Source organism: Mus pahari, chromosome 17, assembly GCF_900095145.1.
Source record: "Mus pahari chromosome 17, PAHARI_EIJ_v1.1, whole genome shotgun sequence".
Taxonomy (NCBI): Eukaryota; Metazoa; Chordata; class Mammalia; order Rodentia; family Muridae; genus Mus; species Mus pahari.
This window is the reverse complement of record NC_034606.1, coordinates 17,975,138-18,001,714: the sequence shown is the minus strand read 5'-3', so window position 1 is coordinate 18,001,714 and position 26,577 is coordinate 17,975,138. Positions and strand designations below refer to the sequence as shown.

Genomic DNA, 26,577 nt, shown 5'->3' with positions numbered 1-26,577 from the left:
AGGGACTAAAGGCGTGTTCCACCACCCCCACCCAGCTCTATTGTCTTATACTTATTCTATAATCAGAACACAGTCTATTGACCTTCTAAAACTGTTACTTATCATTAAGGTTATGAAGGCAATAGCCAGAACTTTGATCAATTTAGAATGTCATCTGGACCATTTTAAGTTCTATGAGCTGTTTTGTTTTTGTGTGTTTGTTTTTAAAGGCAGGAGGGTGGAACAGGTTTCTAACCCAGCCTGGCCTTGTACTTGTGGCGGTCAGTCCTGCCTTAGCCTGTGGAATGGCAAGATTGCAAGCATAGTCCACCTGTACAGTTAGTTGCCTTCATGATTTTCTAGGTATCTTTAAAAGGAATCATGTCATAACTGAAAATTTTCATTTTTTATTATTTTTAACAGATTTGACATTATTGTAAAAAGAATGCATAAATGGGAGATATATTTTGGTAACTATAGTTTATTAATAAGCCCTGTAAGAATGCCTTTTATCATGGAAATTTCTCTTTGTCCTTCTAGCTTTAAGAAAGGATCAGGTAGAAAACAAAATATATAAAGTAGTTAAGTAAGTTACTGTTATCTAATACGTTGTTTTACACATTTTAATCATGTCAGTTGCTTATTTGGAATATTTGACTTGTGGGTTTTATGATGCCAACCTGAGGTTGTGTTTTTTACTGGAGCACAAGTTGAGGCAGTCAGGATGCAGTCTTTTTGTGAATGAAACAATTCTGTAGCAAACACTCCATTATTCTGCACCGTGCTTCAAGTGTCTTTGAGAATTCTCTGTCTTTGACAACCCATGGTACAGGTAACATATGTTACATCTAACATGACATAGTAGAGCCTCCCCAGCTTCCACGTGAATTCTTTTTAGTCTTCCTAGTCACCTCCCAGTCACTGCTGTCTTTTCCCACATACTTTTCTTGTGCAAGTTTCTTTGTTTTTGGCTTAATCACTGTTCCATTGCAGTGTCTTAAGCAGGTATCTGAGAATCTGTGTTTTCAAAACCAACTTTTGTCAGCAGAGTCTGGATTTCCCTGGCCTTCAGCCCTTGAAATGTGTACAGAACCATCTACCTGCCTTTATTCCCATGGATGGCATATCTGAGATTATTAGAGGTACCTTCTAGGAAAGGAAACAGCTCTGACTTCTGCCTGGCTAACTTCTACACCTTCAGCTCTAGCACAGGTGACATTGTCTCTGAGAAGCCTTTATCAGTGTGCCCATGTCTGTAGTCCCTTTGCATGGTTTTGCCCGTGGGTCAGTGGGCTGCTTTCTTCTACTCACCGTTGTTCATGCATTTGGCTGCTTGAGGCCTGTGTTCACGGCTGACTGCTACCTTTTATATAGGTGTCTAAAGGGATAGGTACTTAGCAAGTACTGCCTGGAATAATCCAGAAATTAATCAGGGAGAGACTTTTATTTTTGGATACAGGATCTGTCTGTGAAGTACTATCTGTCCTGAAACTCACTGTAGAACATGCTGGCTTGAGCTCGCTCTGTGGCAGAACTTTAATCCACATCCAGGTTTAAAGTGACTTTGGATTTCATTTCACATCCTCTATTGTTCCTGGTAAAGGTTGATATTCTCCTGGTTGGTCACCTTTTACTTTTCGTGATATGGAGACTGCATTATCCTGTCTGAGAGCCAGGTTATTTATAAAATAACCAAGAAACGCCACACCTCTATGTCTGTAACCTAGGATGAGGTTGAACTTCCCACCCTTGTGACACTACTTCCTAAGTGCTGATGTTACAGTATGCATAGCTTCTATGGCTTAGGAGCTCAGCCCCAGAACTTCATGCTTGCTAGGTAGGCAGTAGGCCAACTGAGCTACATCCTGGCCCCAACTTTCATGTTTTAGGTCATAATACTTGATTTCAGAAGCTAGATCCCAAAATATGCGGAAGTTTGTATAGACTAAGGCTTTTTTCCTTCTGGTTGTTCATCCTTATAGTAGGAGGATAGACATGCTGTGCTCAGTCAGTAATAAATCCCTGTAGTTGGTGATTGTGTTCTCTTTACTGTCAGTGAGGCTCGCTGTACTGAATGCAAGGGAATCCCTTTTCTGTCTCCCAAGCACCGGGAAGTGGCATGAGGCGATGGAAACTGTTCTGAATAGTTTCTGATCTGCGCTTGGTTTCTGTTCCTGGCTCTTCATAGCTGTCAGGAAATCTAAGGGGTTCCTCTCCCGCTGTGCACAGATCATTCCTTGCTGGGGAACCTTTCATGGCACAGTTGGGGCTCTTAAAAGTGTCAGAAGTGTAAGGCAGTATATACTGCAGCAAGCATAGATTTTTTTGTTGTTGCTGTTTATGGCACAAAATAGAAAGCTAGAGGTAAACGGAGAAGGGCTGCTGAGCGAGGTTGGCCTTCTGTGAGGTAACAGTGCCATCTCTTCTAGTCATCTGGACTTTCTCAGTTTTCCTTTGCTGCCCCCCCCCCCCAACCCAGATTCTTTTATTGGTAAGTTTCAGAACAACAAAAAGAACAAAATAGATTGAATCACAGACAAGAACTAGCATACATCCAGCTTGATCGAAGCCTAGATAGATGCACACGGAGTAGGGGTGTAATCAGCAGCCATGGAGTAGGAGCAGTGTGTGAACCTACGTGCTTGGAAAGACTTTGCAGGAGTACTGCTCCAAGTTCTCTGTGAGCCTCAGGTGTCAGCACATCGCCGAGGCCGTGGGGAAGAAAGATGGCTGAAGAGATCTTCCTCATCCATGTTTATTCTGCATTTTGATTTTACTGTAGTGCACGGAGTTGCAACCATTGCTGGGCTCTAATGGCAACAGATGTGATTCTTAGACACATCCCTTGCTTCACCAGATGCTGTGCCTCACCTTACTGCTACCTCCTGGTCAGTTGCTTACATGACACCCTGTTTAGAGCACAGAGTGTCCACTCATTTCTAACAGGTCAGAGGAATGCTGTGATATGACTGATAACAAAAATGTTGTTCTGCAGTCACATCTTGTGAATATCTTCCTGACATCTAGATTCTGCATGAAAGAGCTTGGGAGAATGTATTTCAGGAAGTGTCTGTCCTCAATGAGTGTGTGACAGAGTATGATTTACATAACCTTCTGAAAAAAGGAGATAAATATTTCTTGTTAATTTAATTTTAAAACTTAAAACATTTTATAATTGAGCAAATTTTGAATTTGCTTAATCCTAGCATCTGCAGGATGCTGATTTATACCACTGTCGTTGCTTTCATGCTATGCACGTTCCTCAGTGTGTGTTTACAGTTCAAAGGAATTCTTTTCTTATCTGTGTCCTCCAATCTGGGAATTTTAGCACTGATCATAATTCTGAGTCTGGAAAAGATTGAAAGCGTTACAAATTTCCCTGATTTTCTTTCCATCAGAAATACTGTAACCGTTTTTATTAAGGACTGCTGCCTTTCAAAAACATGTAGCTAAGAACGCAGAAGTGCATCACTTTATTAGGTAGAATAGGAATAGGTTAGCTGCAAAGTAATCTAAAAGTTTCTCCTGGAAACATTGCTCTAAAATTGTGTTTCTCCTAGATCTATTTCAAAGAGGTCCAGCAGCCTGCTCATGGACGTAGAGTGTATTGTAGATGGTTGGCTCTGTTCCACCTAGTCTGAATCAGAGTTTTGGGGGAAAGGCCCATGTCTGTGGAAGTTTTCATCTGGTGAGAACTCCATCCAACCTTGTTTGCCTTGTTTCATCTTGGTCCTCAAGTGGTTGTACTGGAACAGCTTCACTTTGGAATTAAAATACATGACAGGGATGGCAAGATGATTGAGCTGGTAAAAGATGCTTGCCATATAAACCTGGAGACCTTAGTTCTGTCCCTGGAGTCCATGTAAAGAGCCAAGTACATGAAGTTTTGTTCTCATTTTCACACGGGTGCTGTGATGTGTCACTCACAGTTTTAGTTTTAAATAAAGAGACTCTCCTCCACACACACACACACACACACACACACACACACACACACACACACCCCGGTTAGTCAAATGAAGGGCTCCGGGTTTGTGCAGATCCTTTGTAGAAGCTGAAATTGTTCATGTATGCTGAGTAGCTCTTTATCTTTTTCTTCCGAATAGTGGGGGCAGTAACTGTTTGCCAGTCTTGGATCTGTTTAGAGGATCAGTATGAATACATGGCAAGTTCCTGATACTTTTGTCTTCTTTCTAAATAAAGAATAAATGTAGGGTATTGTTGATCATTCTGTGTCTTTAAAAAGCATATAATTGAGGAATTGAACTTCTCCAACTTGCCTTGGTTTTAGAAATCACTATGTGATGATGTGACATTTAGAATTTATTGAATGTCATCTTCATGATGAACAGAGATGGTGTTTTCATTTTGCCAGCTTGTAATATTTATAATATAGTCTTTTCTATGAATATCGATATTGCCCTTTTATAGTAATTATAGTTTAAATAAAATTATTTGTTGTCACTCACCCCATGTACGCATAGTAACTTAGAGAAAGTGAGATTGGGAAATTGTTGACTGAATGTTTGTGTCTACCTTAGCACCCACCCTCCACAGCTCTAACTTGCAGTTGTGTGTGGCAGTGGACCTCTGGAAGGTCACCGGCTAGAGAAGAGTGCGAGGGACACTAAGTCATAACTACTTCTAAGAAGAGTCATCAGTAAGTTTCTGAGCATGATAAGAAGGCCACCTTCTGAAAGCCAGAAGAGCCCTGTTCGAGACCTTCCTGCTTTAATCTTGATCTTTCCAGGATCCAGTCCTGTGAGAAATTAAACACCTGTCGTTTAAGTCACCCGCCCGATCCTTGGTGTTTTGTTATAATAGCCCAAGAAGATTAGCGAACAAGTGAAGTTCATAATTGGAGTACGTAGATCAGTCATCTATACTATACAATGGAATTAAATTTGTCATGAGACATTACAGTAAAGAAAAGTTATTCTGCTCAGTGTGTGGGATGTGGCTTTATTTAGCACCATTCCTGATAGCACAGATGTTTGTTGAAGGTTTTGTTTTATGAAGCCATCTGTAAAATGTTATTCTAGGTGGTAGATACCCTAGATGTTTTGATCTCTAACTTTTGTGTAACTTTAATTGATTTTTCTCTGGACCTGCACTGAGTATACTAGGCATAATTTAGTGTCAGATGATTATCTTCTAAGCAGAGTTCTTATAGGAAAAACTTCATGGGTCACAACCATACAAGCCAGTATTTCAGCCTTGTGCTTTGTTCTCTTGATTCAGGTTCTGGATAGACAGAGAAGGAGCATTACTCTAGATACCCTTAGTAAACTCATTTTAATTTTGTGTGAAAAGTACATGGTTTTGGTACAGAGCAGAACAAACTAATCTCTAATCATGTTTTGAGTCTTTCATCTGGCGTTGAGAAGTGTCTGTATGTGCATGGGTGTGGGTGTGCAGAGCCCAGAAGCGACGATTGGGTCTTTTTCTTTTTTTTTTTTCCTCAGTCTTTCTGAACTTTAGTTCTTGAGCTGCCTAGTGAGCTCCAGGGGTCTGCCTGTCTTCCCAGCCCTGGGATTACACACTTGTACCAGTGTCCTGCTTTTGATGTTGTTGGTTGAGACCAAAATTCAGGTCCTCGGGGTTGCAGAGCAAGTCACTTAGAGACTGAGCCACTTTTCCACCCTCCTTAAATGACGCTTTCAGTCTCAGCCTTGACCTGCTTGACAATCTTCATTGCTCCAGTGAGGAACTCAAGGAAACAGTCTTCTCATATTGCCAGTGTTTTCTTTTAATCACCCTTCAACTGATATCAATTGGACTTTTGCTGAAAGTGTATGTAGCATGACTGTATCCTCCCTGGATGAGCAGTTCTGTGGTGGGCGGGCCTTACTTTTACGCCCTTTTTTATGCTTACTTTTTTCTTTTTTTAAATCTGAACATAGCCTTTGACATTCTGAGTTTCTTTCTTCAGAATCACCTGCTGAAGATCCACAGGGATATCTGCTTTATCTCTTGTTCTGTTTTGCATCTCTCTTGCTCTTCTTTCCTTACCTTATCTGTGCCTTTAAACTTTACTATCTATCGCAGAGTATCGCAGAAGGTAGCGCTACAGTACATTTACTTAGAACATGGACTGTAGTTGAACTTGGAGTCCTTGCTCTTAGTTTGACTTTTAGATACCTTTTGAATAATACAATTAGAAAATAATTTCAGAGAATTTTTGAGGGGAAAAAGCCTATATTACCTTAGATTGTTTTATTTCGTTGAACGTGTATATGTGTTTTGTCAGTATGTATGTCTTTTCCATGTGCCCAGTGTACATGTGCCTTATGTTCATGGAGGCTAGAAAAGGGCTCCCCTAGGATTGAAGGTACAGATGGTTGTGAGACTCTGTGGGTGCTGGGAGGTGAACCTGGGTGTTCTGGAAAAGTAGGCACTGTTCTTGCTGAGCCGTGTCTATTGACATTATTGTCGTTAACCATTAGTTAATTTTGTGGGTGGGGGATACAGGCACGTACTGCCACACTACACTGCCTGTTTTTTTATGCTTCCACACCAGACTTTTTACTTCATTGCTGGAAGTCTGAACTCATGTTTGTACAGCAGGCCCTTTATGAACAATGACATTCTCTCAGCTACTGGGTTTTTGTTTGCTTTTGTTATAAACACTTATTGTTTTTATACAGGTTAAGATCAAGGCTCTTACTCTAGTAGAGTACTGTACTCTTCTGTCCATACAGGAGCAATATTTTCATATCTGGATACAATGTAAAGATCAAAAATTGTGGGAGCCCAGCCCTAGTGACAGCATTTTCACCACAGCTCTTGCATCTGTGGCTGTGGAAGCATACTGGAAGAGGGGACTGAAAGATTGTAAGAGCCAGAGTGCCAGGAAACCTGCTGTGAACCAGTGTCCCAAAAAGAGCTGCATCCGAAGATTAGAGTAGCAGTATCAGTGGGCCTGTTAGCGTGGAAGGGGGACTATCAGCGACTAACTGCCAGAAGGAGGGCTAGCCTCTTCCAGAGATCAGCGCCTTTATTGGTTGTTCGGTGTAGAGTGGTCAGCCTTGAAGCCTTATGCGCATAAACAATTAAAACAGTCTCATTGGATTGTGTGTCTGTGTGTTGTTTATTGTTGTATGACATACACATACATACCTATATGTGTGTATGTAACAAATATAGTCAAAGAAACAGCTTGCAAATAGGGAAGCATGGGGGGGTTCGAGGAGGGTAGCTGGGGGGCCTTGGAAGTAAGAAAAGGACAGAGACAAAAACAGAAAGAAAAAAATAAGTTTTAATAAGGTCTTGCCTGTAGTCAGTCTGGCCTTGAACTCTCTGTAATCGTGCCCATCTTCCTAAGTGCTGGTATTGTAGTTGTGCAACAGCATGTCCAAATCATTGTTAATTTTTTGATGACCATGACATAGTTTTCATTCCATCAGATTTTGAGTTATAACTTACTCCGTATCCCTATCAAAGGAATCAGTCACTGGATGTAAACATTATAGTGTATTGAAAATAACTGCGTCTTGGGAGTTTGGAAACTCTATCTAGCCTTGAGTTGTAGTTGTTGGGTACTTATATAAGTAATATATAATGTTGAATCTTGAGTCAATTGAAAAAATACCTACCTGTCTTACATAGGAAATTTGAAAAATAATCAGATTAAGTGACTGAAATATAGGCACATAGTATTAGTGCCAGCATCTTTCCTTTGAGCCCCTTGCCTCCTCGGTATGTGAGAGTTGTGTTTAACTGTGCATGTATAATTTACCATGCAGCACGACTTTAGTTAGGTAAGTGCTAAACCCTGGACTTCAGGAGACAGAGTAGAGAGAACCAGCAGCTCTAGAACATATGTCCTCTTGTGATTAAACTACATTTTAACTGCCATGGAGTGTTTCCCCACCCTTCCCACAGTTTTGGATAAGAAGTGGTGGATAATGTTGGTAGTAGGTGATGAAGATTTGAATAAGTGTGATGGCTCAAAATTCTGGACTTAAGCATACCTGAAACCTTAATTTTTCACAGTGCACTTTTCTGAAGAACATAGGTAAAAATGGCTTTATGATGCCCGTTCATCTGTTCTAAATTTAGAAAGTTTCGTGTATAGTGCTTATTGATATTTGTGAAAGCTTGAGGACTTTATATTATTTTAGGTTGCATTTAGAAAATTCCCTTCTTGCCTTGATAGTCTTAATTACTCTGAATAAGTTTGTAAATGTTATTGTTGTTATTGGGCACCATGAAGACAGCTACTCTAGAACTCGTCAGGTTCCCTTTAGCAAGGTCTTGATAAAGAATCCATTGCTTGTGGTGACCATCTACCTAGTGTTGAGAACATAGTAGTTTATTTGGAAAAATAAAAGGCAAAGCAGAAGTTAGAGTATTGTGAAACAACTTTCCCAAAGCATGTGGTACACAGGTTGAGAAGTGGGTTTTTTTTCCAGAGAGAAGGAACCTTGCAAACAAAGAGACAAAAAATGAATAGCTCATGGCAAGCCTTTCCGCTTCCTGTGTATATGTTAGCACTGCCATGTGTGTTCAGGCTTGTGGTCTACTGACCCCTGTGCTTTATTTGGAGATGTAGTTAGAAAGACTGCATCTACTTAGACACTTCATTGTCTTCATCTTTACCTTTCTTATTCTGTTGTTGTGTTCATAGCCCAGTGAGCGCTCCAGTGCCTAAATCACTGTTCTCTAGATAACCGAGGCTTGCTTTCCTGAGAGAGTGGGCAGGTTGGAAACATGCTGATTCTAACAACTGGGGAACTGTGTTCAGATCCTACCTCAGCCAAGAATTATCCAAATAGAACGTCATCATTTATTTCCATGTTGTGAACCCTGTCCAAAAGTGGACCTGCAGCCGCTGAGCATGAGGATGGAGTGTGTGGCTGCCGTTGAAAAGCATGAACAGAAGTTACAGCGACATGTCTGAAAGAAAGTAGGTTTTGTTGGCTCATGTAGTCATTTGCTCTTCCCCAGAGCTTTGGTCTAGTTGTAAAATGTTAAGTTGTGGCATAGTGCCATCAAAATGTTTATATGGTTTAAAAGTAAGTTGTGGTGACATTTGACATTTATAAATCAAGCAGGTTTTCTTACATGTTCTGAAGAATTATTCCTTAAATAATGAGTCTTCTAAAGATAAGCATTCCCTTCTGCCAAAACAACATTCCGAGCGGGGCTTCGGCATACACAGCCGTGTTGTGGCAGAGAGCAGTTGACATTGGTTACAAAGGCAATGGAGGTTATGTTTTTGGGGAAAAAAAAAAAAAGAATAACCTTTAGAAAGTAGTGATTGAAAAATATTGCCTAATATGCAAAAAGCATTTACTCATAAATATATTCACACAAAGCCCACAGCCAGGCTGAACACATGTGTTATTTCTGTGCAGTGGTGCTAGATTTCTTGGGTTTATCAGGAAAAATTCGTGATTTCAGAGAAGAGTTTTTATTGTGTAGTTGTTAATGTGAGCTGGGATGTGTGTCTCTTTACTGTTGTCTCCACCACAGTGTAAAAGCATCAAGCCAAATCATGTTTTCATTATATAAATAGAATATAGATGGTTTTAAAACTTGTGTTTTAGGGAGAGCCCAAACTTGTGGCCATTTTCTCTGTCCAACTGTATTTAACGGCAGTGTTGCAGCGTAAGCCTCTTGTTTACTTAGAGAGCAGCTGTTTTCTGACATTGTAGTAACTTTGCCAGGGCTGATGCCAAGCTGTTGACTTCTACACCTCGGTTCCTGGTTGCTCCGGACAGTAGTTTGTTCACTGGAGAACTGTGTCCAACAGGCGTTTGAGGAAACCTTAATTGCTGGCCGCCATCCCCTGTGTGTGCTTGTTCCCCTTGTTCGGCTGTGTTTTGGCTATTCTGTTTCTCAGCACCTACCTGAACTCTACATTCAAGCTCAAAGGAATAAATGTATGGGTCACATTTTCATTTTCTTTTCTTTCTTTTTTTTTTCTCTTTTAATTCTGATTCTTATATATAAGGAGGATGAATAGGACCCCCTCAGTGACTGAGCAATGTAGTCCTTTGGTTAAAAAAGAGATACCTGTCCCTTTAAGAAGACGCTACTTTGAGAATGCATATCCTGTAGTCTAAGTCCTTATTCCTGCTCTGCTTGCTTTGAATCTGGCATATTTTCTCAATGTGATTGCGATAAACTGCCCAATATATAACTGTGGGGAGAAATAACCCTGCTGATGGTTAATTATGCTTAGTTGTGTGCATTTGTGGTTTTTAGTTATTCCCATTATCGTAACAGGAATGAATTCCTTTCTGAACATCACTCAGAAACACTGAACAGAGAGCACTGAACACTGGTCTGTTTGTAGTCTCCGGTGTATTCTCCCAGTTATTTCCTCGCCTCTCAGTAGCACTTGCTTCCCTGTATATTTCTGTAACCAAAGTGGCCTTCTATAGAAAAGCACCTTTATGAGCTTCAGATTATATAAAGACAAGCCTCACTAATGACTTAGAAGTCTGTGTAAAAATGCTACAGGTTAAGATGAGTGAGTTCCTTGAGAATGCTGTTTGGTTGCGAGGCTGTAATGTTGTACATTACATCTGCATGAACATCCATGCAGCAGAATAAGAGACTCTTTTACACTTCTCCTAGAGGCAGTACCCTCAAACTCTGCCTGGGCATGTTTCTCACATGCAGGTGGACCCCAGCCTCTGCACTCTGGGCCCTTACAGCAATCAGCCCTCGTGTCCCAGCTCTGGGCTTAGCACTTGCCAGGAGGTGTGGGGTTTCTTTCCTGTCTACCATGGGAAATGTCGTCTGGATCATGGGATAGCTGAGTGAAGCCTCCATTCGGCTTGTCTCTGTGTTTCCTTCCTGTTCTCAGTTGGAGGAAAGGAAGAATTGCCCTGGTGAGTCTCCTGCTGACAGCGGGTATTTTCTCTGAACCTTTGGCCTGTCTTTCATGTCTTCCATAAAGGCCTCTCTTTGTGCTGATCTGTGCTACTCTATAGCTATCCACCAACTGGAATGATTACTGCCTTACCCCTAGGCTCCATCCTGCCTCATGCCCTACAGGAGTCAGCCTTGTTCTTAAAACCTGGGAACCTCTTTTGGATCTTAAGCCTCTCTTTGAGAATTTGGTGAGAGCTTTAAGTCCTCTTTTATGGACATCATATACATGTGATTTGGGGAAACTGACCCTGATATTCCAGACCAAAGACCCCCACCCTGGGTTGGGTACTGCCTCTTAAAACCATATCTAAACAGGAATGAAACATGACGTTAAGCCATGCATTCTTACCTTCAGAGTTATCGTAAGTTGCCCTGAAAGAGTTCTATGTGGCCATTTTTCTCACCATGAAGTTCTATGATCTCTATCCCATAAAAATCTTTGGAAAGAGCAGAGTATGCATGGAAGGAGGTGGCAGATGAGTAGGGGGACATCTTTCTTATGTAAGGAACCCCTAGGAGATGATTTTCTCTTGTCCTAGTTTGACAATAATACTGTCACTCTGCAGGTTTCCCAGCTTCTTTCTCTTCAGACTGCAGTTGAGGAGATTCTTCAAGGATTGTAGTCAGTAGTCATTTTCTTCATACTTAGTGGGGTTTGGTTGTTTCCTTCCAAGACAGGGTTGCTCTGTGTAGTCCTGGCTGTCATGGAACTTGCTCTATAGACCAGACTGACCTTGAACTCAGAGATCTGCCTGCCTCTTCCTCCTTAGAGCTGGGATTAAAGGATTGTGCCACCACTGCCCGGCCAAATCTATTGTTTTTAATACTGACTTAAAAATACAAATCTTAGTGTGTAAGGGAAAACTTTGGACAGTTGGGGTTGTAGGGGTGGACCATGGTTCTTCAGCAAAACACGGTGCATTTGGTTTCAGTCACCTTGGGGGCAGGGGCTCATTTCCTCTGTTTTAAAGACTTAAAGTGGAATCAGGAGATAAAAACCTGTATAGTACAATGTAATTATATTGTTACATGCACAGTAATAATAGAACATTCAAGGTTACCTATTCCTGAAATCTAATTTCTGTAGCTTGTCTCTCTCTTTATTGAATTTGTTCTTTATTGTACAGAATATAATTAGCTTATAATCTTAGTAGCTACAAGTATTTTTCCTTTTGTAATCTTTCTCATGGTAGATTGTAGTTTGGCCACATTCATATTTATACTTGTAAGTTTAGTTCCATGAGATGAATGTTAATGAAGTCATACTCGGCCTTTTCTGATCAGGTGCAGTCTCCTTTGTCTTTTCATTCTCTGTATTCCCAATATAGATATGATAAGTCGGGACTTTTTTCAATGTCTGATCATCAAATTAAACAAACCCAATTTTCCAAAACATATGCCTTTGAGCCAAGGTAAGTGCTGTTTCCTTGAGATTCTAGCTATTTCTGAGCACCGGGTGATGGGGACAAGCTCTTTATTTCTTCATGAGGTGATGTGTCATAGCAGAATTGGAATTAATCCTATTTAACCCTCTCTATCACTCCAGGAAGGAGAGTGCCCCATCTCTGTTACTAGTGCTAACAAAATAATCAGATGGAAATGATAGTAAACAACCGAGAAGGCAAACCTCTTTGATCTTTCTCTGTGGCAGAGACAGTAGCATTGCTGTTTCAGGCATTTCCTTTTAGGCCGCAGGCAGAACCTGTGGTTTCCATACCTGTGTTTCTATCCTAACAGATTCATAGTCTACGTTGGTTCACTTAGTGCCTCGCGATTGAACCTTTCCCATGCCATTAATTTTCCCATCCATGTTTCAGTGATTTTAGCTGTGTTAAAAATGACTTCTCATCCAAATGCATTTGACTGTAAGCTGAGTAAAGGAGTGGTAGGCTGATATAGCTCAGTGTTCATGCACCGAAGAAGAAGCTGGAAGCAGATTGTAGGCTCGGAGTCATGGTCGCTGTAGACGACCTCTTTCTACCTGTTTGTGGCAGTCAGTTCAGAAGAGGGTCAGTTTACGTTAGGAGGTTTGCCTTCTGAAAGTGCTGTCAGTACCATGCTTTTGGAAGTTGAAATGATTATTTTCTAGTTGGTGAAGTTCAGCTACTGAAAGACAAATGTGTGCTATCTATAGTCAGTTCCCGAGTGAGGAAGACACTTTCCAGAAGAAACCACCATGGCTTTCAGGCCCCTAGTTCATACCATGCTTCCAGCCAAGGTCAGTGATTGTATGAGTCACTTGTCACCAACCTTCTGTAACCTGCAAGCAGTCCTGGGTCAGCATTAGGATACTTTCTTTTGAATATTTAGTATGCTCGCCATTAGTGTGTCTCATTCTGGCTTTTTGATTTGTTTTTGAATTGGAGACTGAAATTGATGCACAGATCCATATAGGATAAACTTTGATTCATTTTGACAGTTGTTCCTTCTCATGTATATCCCCCATCCTCAGTACACTATTTTTGTTGTTGTTTTGAAAAGTACTCATGACCCCATTCTCTCCTTGTACATTTAAAAAAAAAAAATCCAGAGTTATAGGATTGTCAAGTCAGATATTATTTATTGTAGAAATAAAAGTCCATTTCTTAAAACTCTACACAATCGTTTTTATTGAAGCTACATATGGAAACTATATTTAGTGCTAGATACTAAGGAAAGTCTCGCCTACTTGAGATATTTTGAGGTATTTCTCTCCTATTGGACAATGTAAATGATGACATTTCCCTTCTTGTTTTGATAGCTGGCATGCCAAGAACCAAAAGATACCCGTGGTCTGATTCACTCTGTTCACTCCTAGTTTCTGTGTTCTCTCTGCTAATGCATACTTTTCCTGACCTGATATGACTGGTTATTTTATATAATTTAGCAAAAGTTACTTCATACCCTTTGTAGATTGGGGTAGGAAATGAACACACAGACAGTTTCCTGATAATTGTTGCCTTTTCAAGTATATTATCAGCATTCCATTCCTTCAGAGTATTTGTAGCATCTAGTTTTATAATCACACTAACCTTGTAGAAGTGCCTCATATATGGCTATAAATATGAAAGAGAGATTTTCTGCCTTACAAAAGGGCCTTATGAAATATTTTGTCCACACCCAGGATTCTCATCTGCTTTATGCTGGAGTGGTCAGAAAGTCATTTTGTGACGGTTTCATGTAGTGAAGAGCCTGTCTCTGGTCCCACGCAGGTAAATTAATTTGAGGTACAGATACACAGTTACCTTCGTGAACTCCTTAGCTGTATTTTATGACCTGATTAAGAAGACTGTTCTCTTACTTTCTTCTGTTTTATGGGCAACTCCTTAAACATACCATCACTTCCCCCCAATATTCCAATAATTATCATCAGCTCTTAATAGTTTTAAAAAATAAACTTGTGTCCAACCTCTTGCCTTACTTCTAGTTCCTTGTCCCCAGCCTGAGATTGAAAAGAAATTATTTTGCCAGAATTCATATTTAGTTGAAGGACTATAGCTAACCACTCAGGACAAAGGCAATATTTTGCCATTTCTTTTAAATAGGACAGTGTAGTTTCTAGGTAAAGAATAACTTATATTGGACACTTTATTGTGAAAAATTGAGCCATTACCAAAATTCGAAGCCGTCCCAGGAGTGGCATTACTAACAGATGTGTTAATTGAAACAAGGGATGAATACATGATACAGACGGGGTGAAGAGAGTATGGAACTTTTGAGAAATCTGTGTATTCCATAATTCTCTCCACCCAAAGTAGACTGTATTTAATTCTTTTTTCAAATGCACATTCTGTTTGCTTAAATCTACATCTGCTACTAGCTTTGAACATTGCCCGGAACGTATGTGCGGCTTGGCAGCGAGTCTCAATATGAAAAAGAAAGCACAGAATAAAGTTTGTCTTGCTGAATAGTCACAGACTGAGTGCTCCTTGACATCCCATGGTACTGCAGGGAAAGAGACTTGGGGATTGTGTTCTTTAAAGTCCTCTCTGGGCTGCAGTGCCTGAACAGATAGGGGAGCTTTATGCATTACACTTTTGAAAATATGAAAACATTTGTTGAAATCACGTTTGTTTCAGGGCCATTGTGTGGTTTTGCTTGTTTTTAAGGCCATTTGCATCTTGTGATTGGGTTTTCCCTTTGCTATGAAGTGTGTGCTCTATCACATATCTGCCTGCTTGCTCGGTCTGAGCCAACATTTAATGACACCTCAATCTTGACCCAAGTTTCAAATAGTAACATAAAATGTAACGTCTTGGGAGTCTGACTTCACATTGACTCTGGCACCTAAAAGCCTTTGGTAGTAGTCTTCCCACTTAATGGCTTACTGGTAGTGCTTTGTTACAGTGCTGGAGCATGCGGAGCCTTGGTGACTCCTCACTGTGCTTCCGGGGTATGTCTGCTGCACTTTATGAGTCAGATGCCATTACTCCTCATCCCCAGCAAGATTCTCTGAAGGAGAGGCGCCCTGGGCTTTCAAGACAGAGTCCTAGAGGCAAATTGAAGTCACAACTGTGGTAGATGTTTTTTGTAAAAGCAGTCCCATAATTGTGATTAGCTTGTTGGAGTTATTGTGAGCTGGATAATGTGCAGGCCATTTGTGAAGTCGGACTAGGAGATGATCAGTAAGGTCCAGTTCTTTTCTTGTGCCTAGACTTGGGTTGATTTTATATAATTTTGTCATTAAGACAGTAGGCCTTTCATTTGTAAACTTCGGGTTACTTCGGTCCTGAGTGTAGAGGGAGAGAGCCAGCTCCTTGGCTTCTACAATGCAAAATACATATAATAAACAGTTTAGAAAGATGATAAAGGAGAGGTATTTCAGATGAGTAACTGAAGATGTAAGGAGAGGGTTAATAATTCTAGAGTGACAGTTCTATGGTCCATAGACTCCAGACACAGCAGCAGTTCAGTATAAAATATTTTGTTTTCAGGGTTCTTTGATTTAAAAAATAAAACAAAAGGAAGCTCTGGGAATGTGGACTTTTGAAGGAGTAGTTCCTGGCACTCCACCTCAGGGCATCTGTAGCTCTGGGCACTTGAATTCAACTCTTGCAGAAAAGGTGCCTGAAAAAGTGAAGGTGAGGATATTGGGGCCAGACCTGGACCGCATGCATGTTTCACCAGGCTCTCTGTTGCCTGCAAAAGCCTAGTGAGTTAAGGCCTTGGTAGAGGTAGAAGGGATTTTTTTTCAACTTGTACAATAGTAAGCCCCCTCATATTTTGGCAGCACTTCCCCTGTATCCGAGTGTAGCTTTTATATTAGTAATTTTGAGTTGGCTTGGTGGCAACTACCAGTTTGTCTGCAAAATTTTTATTTGCTGCTTCTCAGTTGGTTAGGTGCATGCCTTGATTTAAAATGTTAATTACATTTTATTTACAGTGTGGAGGAGGTAGGGGTGTGTGAGTGTGCATCTGTGGCGATCAGAGAACAACTTGGGTCTCCTTCCACCCTCTGGGTCCCAGGGATAGAACTCAGATGCCATCAGGCTTGGCAGCAGGTGCCCTTACCTGCTGAGCCAACTCAGAACTGCTGAGCCTTACCTGCTGAGGGTTTTTTTGAGCTAAGAATACTTTCTTCCCCAAACTGTTGAAATGCAGTTATAAACCCTTCTGTTGGACACTGTTACCAGTTTTAAAAGTAGTTCCTCTTCAGAAGGACTTTCTTATTGCCATGTTTCCCTGGGAAATTTCCAGGAACACTGAGCTATTAATTCAGAAGTGAATACCCCTGGATGACTGCTTCCACAGGGAAACTTTGCACCCAATATGGACGTGTGTAACCAGGGTTCAGCTTTGAGAAATTGCCGGCTTGTTGCTTCGCTGGTCTGAATTAGCGCAGCAGTGGTGAGATGTAGCTCTCTATTAAGGGCCTTTTTTCTTTTCCTTTTATTTCTTTGGACTTGGCTCTCTTCTTTCTGTTGTGAGCCACTCTCTACATAGGGATGGCTAGGTGTGAGATAGAACCCAGTCATAGTTCCCAAAGTTGTGGGCTCTAACTTGGCCTTATCCACATAACCGGAGTCTTCTCTGTTTATCTGTGGTTTATAGCTTAAAAGGATTCTGTTCTCACCTTATCTGCTCACTGTGGATGGACTAACAGAGCCACAAAAGATTGTTATCCAAGCAATCAAAATCCACAGTGGCCATTCTTGTTACCTATAAAACTTACTGTAGTGGTCTCATCAACACTTTATGGTTTGTTTCTTTGTGCCTACTGCAAGTCCTTAAAAGAAAATGGCTGCCTGCTGATGTGTCACCTTAACTGAGTTGACTGAGTGGCTGGCTGCTGGGAGTGTGGCTTTGGTCTGGAAAGTTTAATGACGCCGTGTGCTGTTTGCTTCTACTTAGCGTTAGCAGCAAGGCTCTTGAAAAATTGGGTGGGGGGTGGGGGGAGAAAAGCTAAGTGGGGTGATAAGAACCACTCTGTCAACATTAGAACAAGGACGGTCCTTAAGCATCTGCAGTTCACATGCTGTGAGCTCTGCCCGTTCCTTAGCTTGCACATTGCAGAAGCCCCACTTGCTGAGTTTGATCCCCGTGACCTTTGGTCTGGGCCTCTCATCTTCACACTAGAGCTCCAGCCCCACATGTAAAGACTAATCTTTTATTATTTCTGTGTTACTACTCCTTCAGATGGCAGTGTGTTTAGTTTGTTACTTGTTTTAGAGGCAGAGGCTTCCTTTGTAGCCCAGGCTGGCCTCAAACTTAAGATAGATCCTTTTGCTTATCTCTCTAAGTGGTAGCATACAACACGTGATTTAAGAATTCTCAATTCTAGCTGGGCGTTGTGGCGCATGCCTTTAATCCCAGCACTTGGAAGGCAGAGGCAGGCGAATTTCTGAGTTTGTGGCCAGCCTGGTCTACAGAGTGAGTTCCAGGACAGCCAGGGCTACACACAGAGAAACCCTGTCTCGGAAAAACAACAACAACAACAACAACAACAATTCTCAGTTCTTAGAATTAGGTGATGAACTCAATTATGAGGATAGGTAATAAACTGACACAGAATGGGCCAAGCACAGACTCCTTGTATAGTAATGAAATTCCAGTATACTGGAATGTTTTGTTTGTTTTGGGGTTTCTGTGTAGATCAGGATTGCGTTCTTCAGCTCTTGACAATTGATCTCTTGTCTCTGCTTCCCAAGTGCTGAGTTGCAGACATGCACCACGTATATGGCTTGCTTTGGAATTTCTGAAAGTGTTGTGTTGAGTTACTTTTCTTTGTTCTTATCCCTTTTCATTTTTGTATTCATTTGAGGTAGGTAGGTGATTCGTAAAGAAGAATCTTGGTCATTCTCTATGGTGATGAAGAGGGACTGGTGTTCCCTTGTTCCTTCCTGTGATAATCAGGTCTCCTACTCTTAGTTCCCAAATTTATTTATACATATAGCAGCCTTGGGGCTTGTATCTATGGCTTGTCTAGTTTACAAAAGAGCTTCATCTTCATTAGTCTCATTGGAGGCCCTGTGGACTAGGGAAGAGTTGGGGAAGCTGGACATTAGACTTTTGCTGCTTATCTTGGAATGTTCTAAACCTCTGCGAGGTATTCTGAAAATGCTTTTATAAAGTCCTCTTTATCCAAGCTATTTGTGGAGAGTCTTAGCAAGCTTATAGAGTCCCCTCCCCCCCCCCCAATGTATTTTACATCCTAGTGCATGCCTGCTTTAGCTAATAGACGAGTCATTGTTTGTAATTAGCATATCCGGTGAACAATGTGGAGTCCTAGCATTTTGACTGGGATGAGTTCTCAGATGTCTTTAGCAATGGGGAAACCAAAGATCAGAGAGAGCAAGAACCCCACAGGGAAAATGTCAGCACTGGCAGGAGTGCTCCAGCTCTTCTTTTCCCCTACTGTTCCCAGTTGGCAGATGGCACTAAGATTTAGCTGCTCACTAGCAGATGTGTGGTAGATGCTGGCCTTCTTATACTAAGGCTCAGTTATTCAGAATGCATTGTTTTTAATGATATTTGTTCTGTTGATTGTTCGATAATTTCTTCCATCTCTCTACTTTCAATTTAAAGCAACCGAGCAAATTTAGTTTTACTTCCCATTGTACTGATAGCATTAGGGCTTTATAAGTTAAATTTGATTAAAATTAGCCATTAACTTAAGAGTATCAAAGCTAGAGACTGCTTCCTCCAGGGTATCATTGTATGTAAACTAGATAGTCTGGGCTGTGGCTTATTTACTTTCCTTTAGGTTAAGTACGTAGGGATTGAACTGAAGGCCTTGCATGTGCTAGGAGGGTGCTTTACCACTGCCTCTTAAAATATAACATAAGACCTTGTTTTCACATATCATTTATAAAGTTGCAAAAATAACAGGATTTATAAAATTGTGTAGCATATTAATATCACCCTCTCCTGTACCGTTTAACTTCTTATTTTATATGTATGAGTGTTTTGAGTACATGATATATGCACCACTTGCATGCATGGTGCTCACAGAGTTCAGAAAGGGTATCAGATCCCATGGAAATGGAGTTTCGGATGGTTTTGTAAACTACCTCGTGGTGCTGGAAACTGAACCCAGTTTCTCTGCACAATAGCAAGTACACTAAACTGCTGAGCCACTTCCAGAGCCTCCCCACCATACCCCGTAAAAATGAAGAGAAAGGACAAAAGAAGTAACATGGCCAAAGGGTAGTTGATGAGTGCATCCACATGGAAGGGAGTTGCTTGCATTTCTGTGCATCTTGAGAGCACACAGTATTCATCTCTTGCACATGTCCTGTGGAGTTGAAATGTGCTCCTTCCACATATAATAAGAGCACTTTGGGGCTTTTCTGTAGACAGTGTTTCAGTAGGTGAAGAGTTTGCAATGATCTTCTAGTCCTTGAAATAAAATATTATTTCTTTGCCCAATAATGAAAAACATTGTAATCTGAGTCCTGTTTGCTTTTGAAATTTTGAAAATACTCGTATTTAAAAAAAAAAAAGTTATCAGATCTAGGTAGGCTGTGTGGCTAATCTATGCAGCCCTGCATCCATTCTTCATTATAGAAATAGCTGGTGTAGTGAATTGACTAAAACTTTCCTCCTTATTTTGTGTTTGATGTACATTGTTAGGCTATGGTGCTTATTTTAAAAGATTCATTTACTTACATGTGTGTGCATGCATGTGTGAGTGTGTGTGTGTGTGTGTGTGTGTGTGTGTGTGTGTGTGTGTGTGTGTGTGNGTGTGTGTGTGTGTGTGTGTGTGTGTGTGTGTGTGTGTGTGTGTGTGTGTGTGTGCGTGCATGCTGAGGGTGTCTAGTCCACAAGAAGTAGTGTTGCATGCAGGTAGTTGAGAGCCAGCTGACATAGATGCTGGGAACTAAACTCAGTTCCCTTAACCTTTGAGCCATCTCTCCAGCCTTGTATTGCTTCTTACTGTCATCTATTACTTTATGAATTTACACCGCTTTTCTAGTAATACTGCTTTAAATGAATAGTACAGTCATTGATTCAACAAGAGAAAAAGTCATCAAACCTTTCAGTTGTATACAACTGTAGTACAACCAGTCTAGTTTTAAAATAGCCTCTGTTAACACAAACAAGTGTAAAGAGAATGCTTTTTTAAAAAAAAATACAGTCTATGCAGTAGGGGGCACTAGATGAAGGCAAAAATGGATTCTTCTGTTGAATTAGCTGTAGCCTGTGTCTAGTTCATATGTAAGTGACGTGGTCATTGTTTCCCCTTCATTGTTTTCTTGATGGATTTAGTTCCTAGTTCCAAACACCATGTGTGAAGGAGACAATAACTAACTTAATTCAGACGAAACGATTACAGTCTAATAGTTGTACACCTTTTCCTTACACATTTACTGTTTTTTGGAATTTTAGGAAAGAGAAGTACGGACAACAGTTAATAATTCCTTATTTAGAACAAGTCATTAAAATTGTGTTTTTAATACCTTTTAAAAACAAAATGGGATTTTGTTAAAGAGAAAATGGAAAAGACCAATTATTTAAAGTGATTTGAAAACTTTGTTGTTGTTGATGATGGTGGTGGAGGAGGTGTGTGTGTGTAAAATGGATATAATTAACCAATAGCTAATGTTGGTGGCATCATTACATGCTTGGGTTTTTTGTTTGTTTGTTTGTCTTTTTTAATTTCTCTCTGATCTATCCTCCAGTACAGTATCAGATGGAGATGATGCGCAGCCTTCGTCATGTCAACATTGATCACCTCCACGTGGGCTGGTATCAGTCCACATACTACGGCTCCTTTGTTACCCGGGCACTTCTGGATTCTCAGTTCAGCTACCAGCACGCCATTGAAGAGTCTGTTGTCCTCATTTATGGTTAGTATGAGGCTCCTTTATTATTCTTTTCCTCCCTTAAAATTATTACTACTATTTTTGCTTTCTGTCTTTCTGCCTCTTGGAGCAGCCTGGCAGGCCTTCTCAAGTAAACATCAGCCCCGCGCTGCAGCAGCCTCAGCAGCAGCTAAGTCTAGACAGGGTTTCCTTCTTTCTGTTTATTTTTCTTGCTATCAGAGCCCTGATGTGTACGTTTTGGAATGCTGGAGTAGCCGCTTCAGTTTTTTCCCTCCTCTCCCTCCCTCCTTGCAGGAGCTGGTGGAATGAGACCAGATGTCTAACAAACTCCCATTGCTGGAGTGTCTGGTTCTGTACATGACTGACCAATCGTAATACAGCGTGCCAAGTTTTCCGTCTCTTTTTTCCTTTCTCTCTCTCTCTCTCTTTTTTCCTTTTTCTTCTTCTTCTTTTTCTTCTTCTTCTTTTTTTTTTTAACCTCTGACAGCAGCGTACAAAACCTGAACTGTTTCTTCGCACAAAGATTTTTTTCTTTTCGGCCTATTTAATGGTGTTTCCTCAAGCTCTCCAGACCAGATGTTCTGTGCTGTATCAGAACCGTAGGCAATTTAACAGCTTTATAGCCTCCCCCTCCCCAAACACTCACAGTTTGCCATATCTGGCAGACTCGCATATAGTTTCCAGCTGAGAAGTAAATGTAACGTCCTGAGTATCTGTCAGAAAAAATACTAATGAATACGATCAATCTTATGAGCTGCCCCAAAATTGTTTCAGTGTGTTAGCAATTGGATTACAGAGAGAACAAGTTGTTAAAGTGCACTTATATTGGCTGGAAACATTGCATCATCATACCTTGATGAATTTTCCACTTGCTTCAATCTATTTTGGTTTTCATTTTATCACCTATTGCTAAAAGTTTCACTGTGTTGAATTTCAGACAACATGAATGTTAACACAGGTTTTAGGCGAGCATTGGCTCTCCAGAGCAGTTATCATGCAGCAAGTGCTAAGCTCCCTTCCTTGCGGAGTGTTTAAGCAGTCAGTTTTGACAAAACTTATTTCCCTAAAACTGTAACGACACTTTGCGATAGCACTCTGACTTAGTGGTTAGGGTTTTACAATCTGCTTTAATGAAGAACTGTGAACAGTGCTCACTGGGATGGATACATTTTCTTCCCAGGGCTATTCCTTTTAAATTTATTGATTGAAGGGCTATAGAAGTATTCACAGAGACTTTTCTATGCTTAATGTTCATGAGTATTTTTCTCTTATTTACACAAAATCTATAGAACTAATCATATATTTAATTTTCAACAAGTTTACGGGTTCTGCTTGAGGGATGGACTTGAAGGTATCCTAGCTAGATTTCGACTGTACTCTGGTTTTAATCAGCTTCAGATTATGTCCTGATTATTAGTTTGGTCTTCATATTTCAAAGCAGTGTGATTAGTAGCAGTGTGCCCAGAACTAGTACTATATGAGCACTGGTGACAACATTCTCAGTAATAGCTTTCTCTTTTCCTTTTTTGAGATCCCATAAAAACTGCCCAAGGATCTCTCTCGCTTAAGGCATACAGACTGACTCCTAAACTGATGGAAGTTTGTAAAGAGAAGGACTTTTCCCCTGAAGCGTAAGTGTTTCAAGCCCGTGAGGCATGTGGTAAATGACTTAGAGGCTTTTGGTTTTTATTATTACTATTATTATTATTTTTATTTTTTAAGGATTTCAGTTTGCCCCGTGTATTGAGTCCTTGGTTGGACTGTAGTAATGCTGTGTGGGTGGTGGAAGTTTTCTGCATCAGGCAGGTGCCACTTGATTTCTCCTTCTCCGAGTTGAAGCTATTCTGTGTGGAAAGTCTCATTTGCTGCTTTCACACTGGTGGTCAGTTAGTGGGAATTAACTAGCCCATGGAAGCACGTCATAGGTGGTGGAGTACACGGAGGTGAGAAGGGTAGTTAGCCACTACCAGACTGCAAGCTGTAGCCTGCTCCTGCACTCCTGTCCTCTTAGATACATAGAAACAGTTCAGGGATTCAGAGGGCAAAAAGTGGCTTATTAGAAACTTAGGGGGTAATTAACTGTTCTGTGATCTGGCTTCGTAGCATGGGAATATTGTTTTTCAAAAAAATACTTAAATTCTTCTGTAATTGTGAAGTTTTTTATTTCATATGAAACTGCATGTTGAACTAGTTTCCCATTGGCTCCTAAAAATGTGTAGATCCTTAGAAGACAAGCTGAGTCTCGAAGAGTTCTAAGTGTGGAGCTGTAGCCAGGCTAAGAGAGGCTGTATTCCAGCTGTGCTCTGCCAGTATAAGTCTCCTGTGATTGCTCTCTTGGAAGCACCCTTCTGTGGTGTAGAGAGCACGGCGCTGCCCTTTGGAGCTGCTTTAAGTGTACATTAGATTAAGTAACTCACAGTGGCATGTCAGAGTCACTGGAAAGTTAAGAATTCCTGACTGTAAAGAATAAGCAGGGTTTTTTGTCCATTTGTTTGCTTGTTGTATTTTGTTCCTTATTTTCTGGCTTACAGCTCAGATTCACACCACTTTCAAAGTTACTCAAATCACTGGATTGGGGTTTGACAATCACTCCCCACCCCCAAGCCGTTAAAAGCACTAATGAAGCAGAGCCTATGGAGGGTGCCTGTAATTGGGTAAAATGTATGAACTACTCAGTTTAGCATTCTGGTCTGACCACTGGCCTCAAGTATTTTTAACATGCTTCACAGATTGAAAAAGGCAAGCATCACCTTTGAGCACATGTTTGAAGAAGTGCCGATTGTAATTAAAAATTCACATCTGATCAATGTCCTTATGTGGGAGCTTGAGAAGAAGTCAGCTGTGGCGGATAAGCACGAATTGCTCAGTCTTGCTAGCAGGTAAGTGACCCTGCCTAATGAAAGGCTTTTTTTTTTTTTTTTAAATAATGCAAACTTTTTTTGTATACTTTCCTTGTGAAATAAGGGAAAATGACTGAGAACCACTTTGAGGTTACTAGAATAAACGTAACAGCATGTACTGTTCACTGGCCCCATAAAGGTCCCTGCTAAGAACTATGAGGGTGATGACTGTTGTCGGGAACCCCGGCCGCCATCGCCATTGTATCTGTCATTTGGGCCGTGATAGGGTGAATGCTAGGGAGAGGTCGCTGAGACTTAGGTTGACGTTGCTTACTTTACTGGATCCCAAGAGACTTGTTCAGAAGCAGGAAAAGGTGCTTCACTTACTGCTCGGCCCTTCCTTGTTCAGATGGAGGCTTCCTGAAGACTTGCGTTAGTCAGAGTATCTGACCAGGTTAGCGCATCTGACTTACTGCCTTAGAAATAGCAGTGAGTATGCATTTCCTTTCGTGTGACTAAAGGAAATTAGTTTGTTTTAGCTAACCAATTGGCAAGATCATACTGATTGAGATGTCCCAGAACAAATTGTTGCCTTTCTGGACTTACTGTTGATCTGTCGCCCCGTCTTCCCCATTTTCTTGCTCCTTTTTTGTTTTACAGTCCCAGGGATTGAGCCCAGGAGCTCACAGATGTTGGGCCTGGCACAGTCCGTCTTCCTTTCTGTAGTGGTGTCAGAGCCACAAGCAGCTTCTCTTACATTCCTACGAAGTCTTCCTTGTGATTTTCCTTTCTGGTGGGAAGAGGTACCAGCAGACTTGTACTGTAATATAACCAGACGGAAGAGATAATCAGTTGGCTGAAAGAGTTTCCCTCTCAACACTGACGGGTCATACTGTGTAGCTTAGGTACTCAGATCTGCCTCAGACTTCTGGGTGCTGGGTTTATAGATGTGTGCCACTATTCCTGGCCAAGGGTTCTTTTCTTTCTTTTTTTTTTTTTAATTTATTTTTTTTATTATTATTATTTTCTTTATTTACATTTCAAATACTATACCCGAAAGTTCCCTATACCCCACCCCCACTCCTGCTCCCCTACCCATCCACTCCCACTGTGCAGGCCCTGGCCTTCCCCTGTGCTGGGTCATATAAAGTTTCCAAGACCAAGGGGCCTCTCTTCCCAATGATGGCCGATTAGGCCATCTTCTGCTACATATGCAGCTAGAGACACAAGCTCAGGGGGTACTGGTTAGTTCATATTGTTGTTGTACCTACAGGGTTGCANCCCCCTTCAGCTCCTTGGGTACTTTCTCTAGCTCCTCCATTGGGGNCCCTGTGTTCCATCCAATAGCTGACTGTGAGCNTCCACTTCTGTGTTTGCCAGGCACTGGCATAGCCTCACAAGAGGCCACTATATCAGGGTCCCTTCAGCAGAATCTTGTTGGCATGTGCATTAGTATCTGGGTTTGGTGGCTGATGATGCGATGGATCCCCGGATGGGTAGTCTCTGGATAGTCCATCCTTTCATCTTAGCTCTAAATTTTGTCTCTGTACCTATATCCTTTCATGGTATTTATCAGATTTACAGTTATCATTCAATATGAACTAGTAAGGACAATGAAAACTTTGTGATTATGAGAGGAGTAAAGGACTGGAAACCAGTGTTTCCCATGTTCTTGGTGAGTAACACCACGATTCAGGTAGCATCATTTCACATAATCCATCGTAAAGGCCTTGAAGGGCAACAATATGGAAACCTAAGGGTGACCAGAGTGCTAAATGATATAGCTAGATTTCACAGAGCCAAAGAGCAAGCTGTTAAATGCAAAGGCACTTCCATAACAGTCCTTATATTTACAGAGCCAAAGAGCGAGCTGTTAGATGCAAAGGCACTTCCATAATAGTCCTTCTATTTGTCTGCTTGAGAAGATCAAGTTTTTCTTTGTTCGTATGAAGGTTCTTGGTACATCTGTATTTAAAGTATCAAGCTAAGGACCCTCTTTAACAGCATGGGAGGTTACAATTTGATGTATTGGTACACAGTTGTGTAATAATTTCAAATTTACTACACAAAAACGTTTCCTTATATAATTCATGTCTTCACGTCTACCCAGGCGTTCTGTAGTGAACATACAGAACAACACAGCCTTTGTGTAGCTTTGAGGTCACCAGTGAGCCTGTCTATAATTTCTGTCTTTCCAGAGTAACTATTGTAATAGCCAAGAATATCCTAACTTGCCCTATCACTAAAAATCCTCAAATACTATTTTATTGTGGTTTTATCCTCTGTATTGTTAGGACTCTGAAAGAGAGGCTTTCTGCTTTCCCTGTGAAATTGTTTAAAGGGTAAATTAGTGTTTTTGCGGAGTGTGTGTGTGTGGGGGGGTAAAACCGATGCCTGCTGTTGTATACCTATGGACTCTGTGTGGAGCCAGGGGTCATACTGCCATGGAGTAACAGAACAAACCTTTTGTACCTCCTCATTCCTCTCTCACATTAGCAGCATAACATGATGATACCTGGATTTGATTTATTTTCTCTTTCTTTCTTTCTTTCTTTCTTTCTTTCTTTCTTTCTTTCTTTCTTTCTTTCTTTCTTTCTTTCTCTCTCTCTCTCTCTCTCTCTCTCTCT

At 40.9% G+C, this 26,577-nt stretch overlaps 1 protein-coding gene across 1 annotated transcript in view; it reads left to right on the top strand.

Moving 5' to 3' along the window:
• Positions 1-26,577, top strand: part of Eif3h (eukaryotic translation initiation factor 3 subunit H) — an 81,429-nt gene that overhangs the window by 47,192 nt on the left and 7,660 nt on the right. The window contains exons 3-5 of the mRNA XM_021216465.2: positions 20,967-21,134; positions 22,642-22,741; positions 23,840-23,989. Of these exons, the coding sequence (XP_021072124.1) occupies positions 20,967-21,134; positions 22,642-22,741; positions 23,840-23,989 (418 nt within the window). The remainder of the gene's footprint in view (positions 1-20,966; positions 21,135-22,641; positions 22,742-23,839; positions 23,990-26,577) is intronic.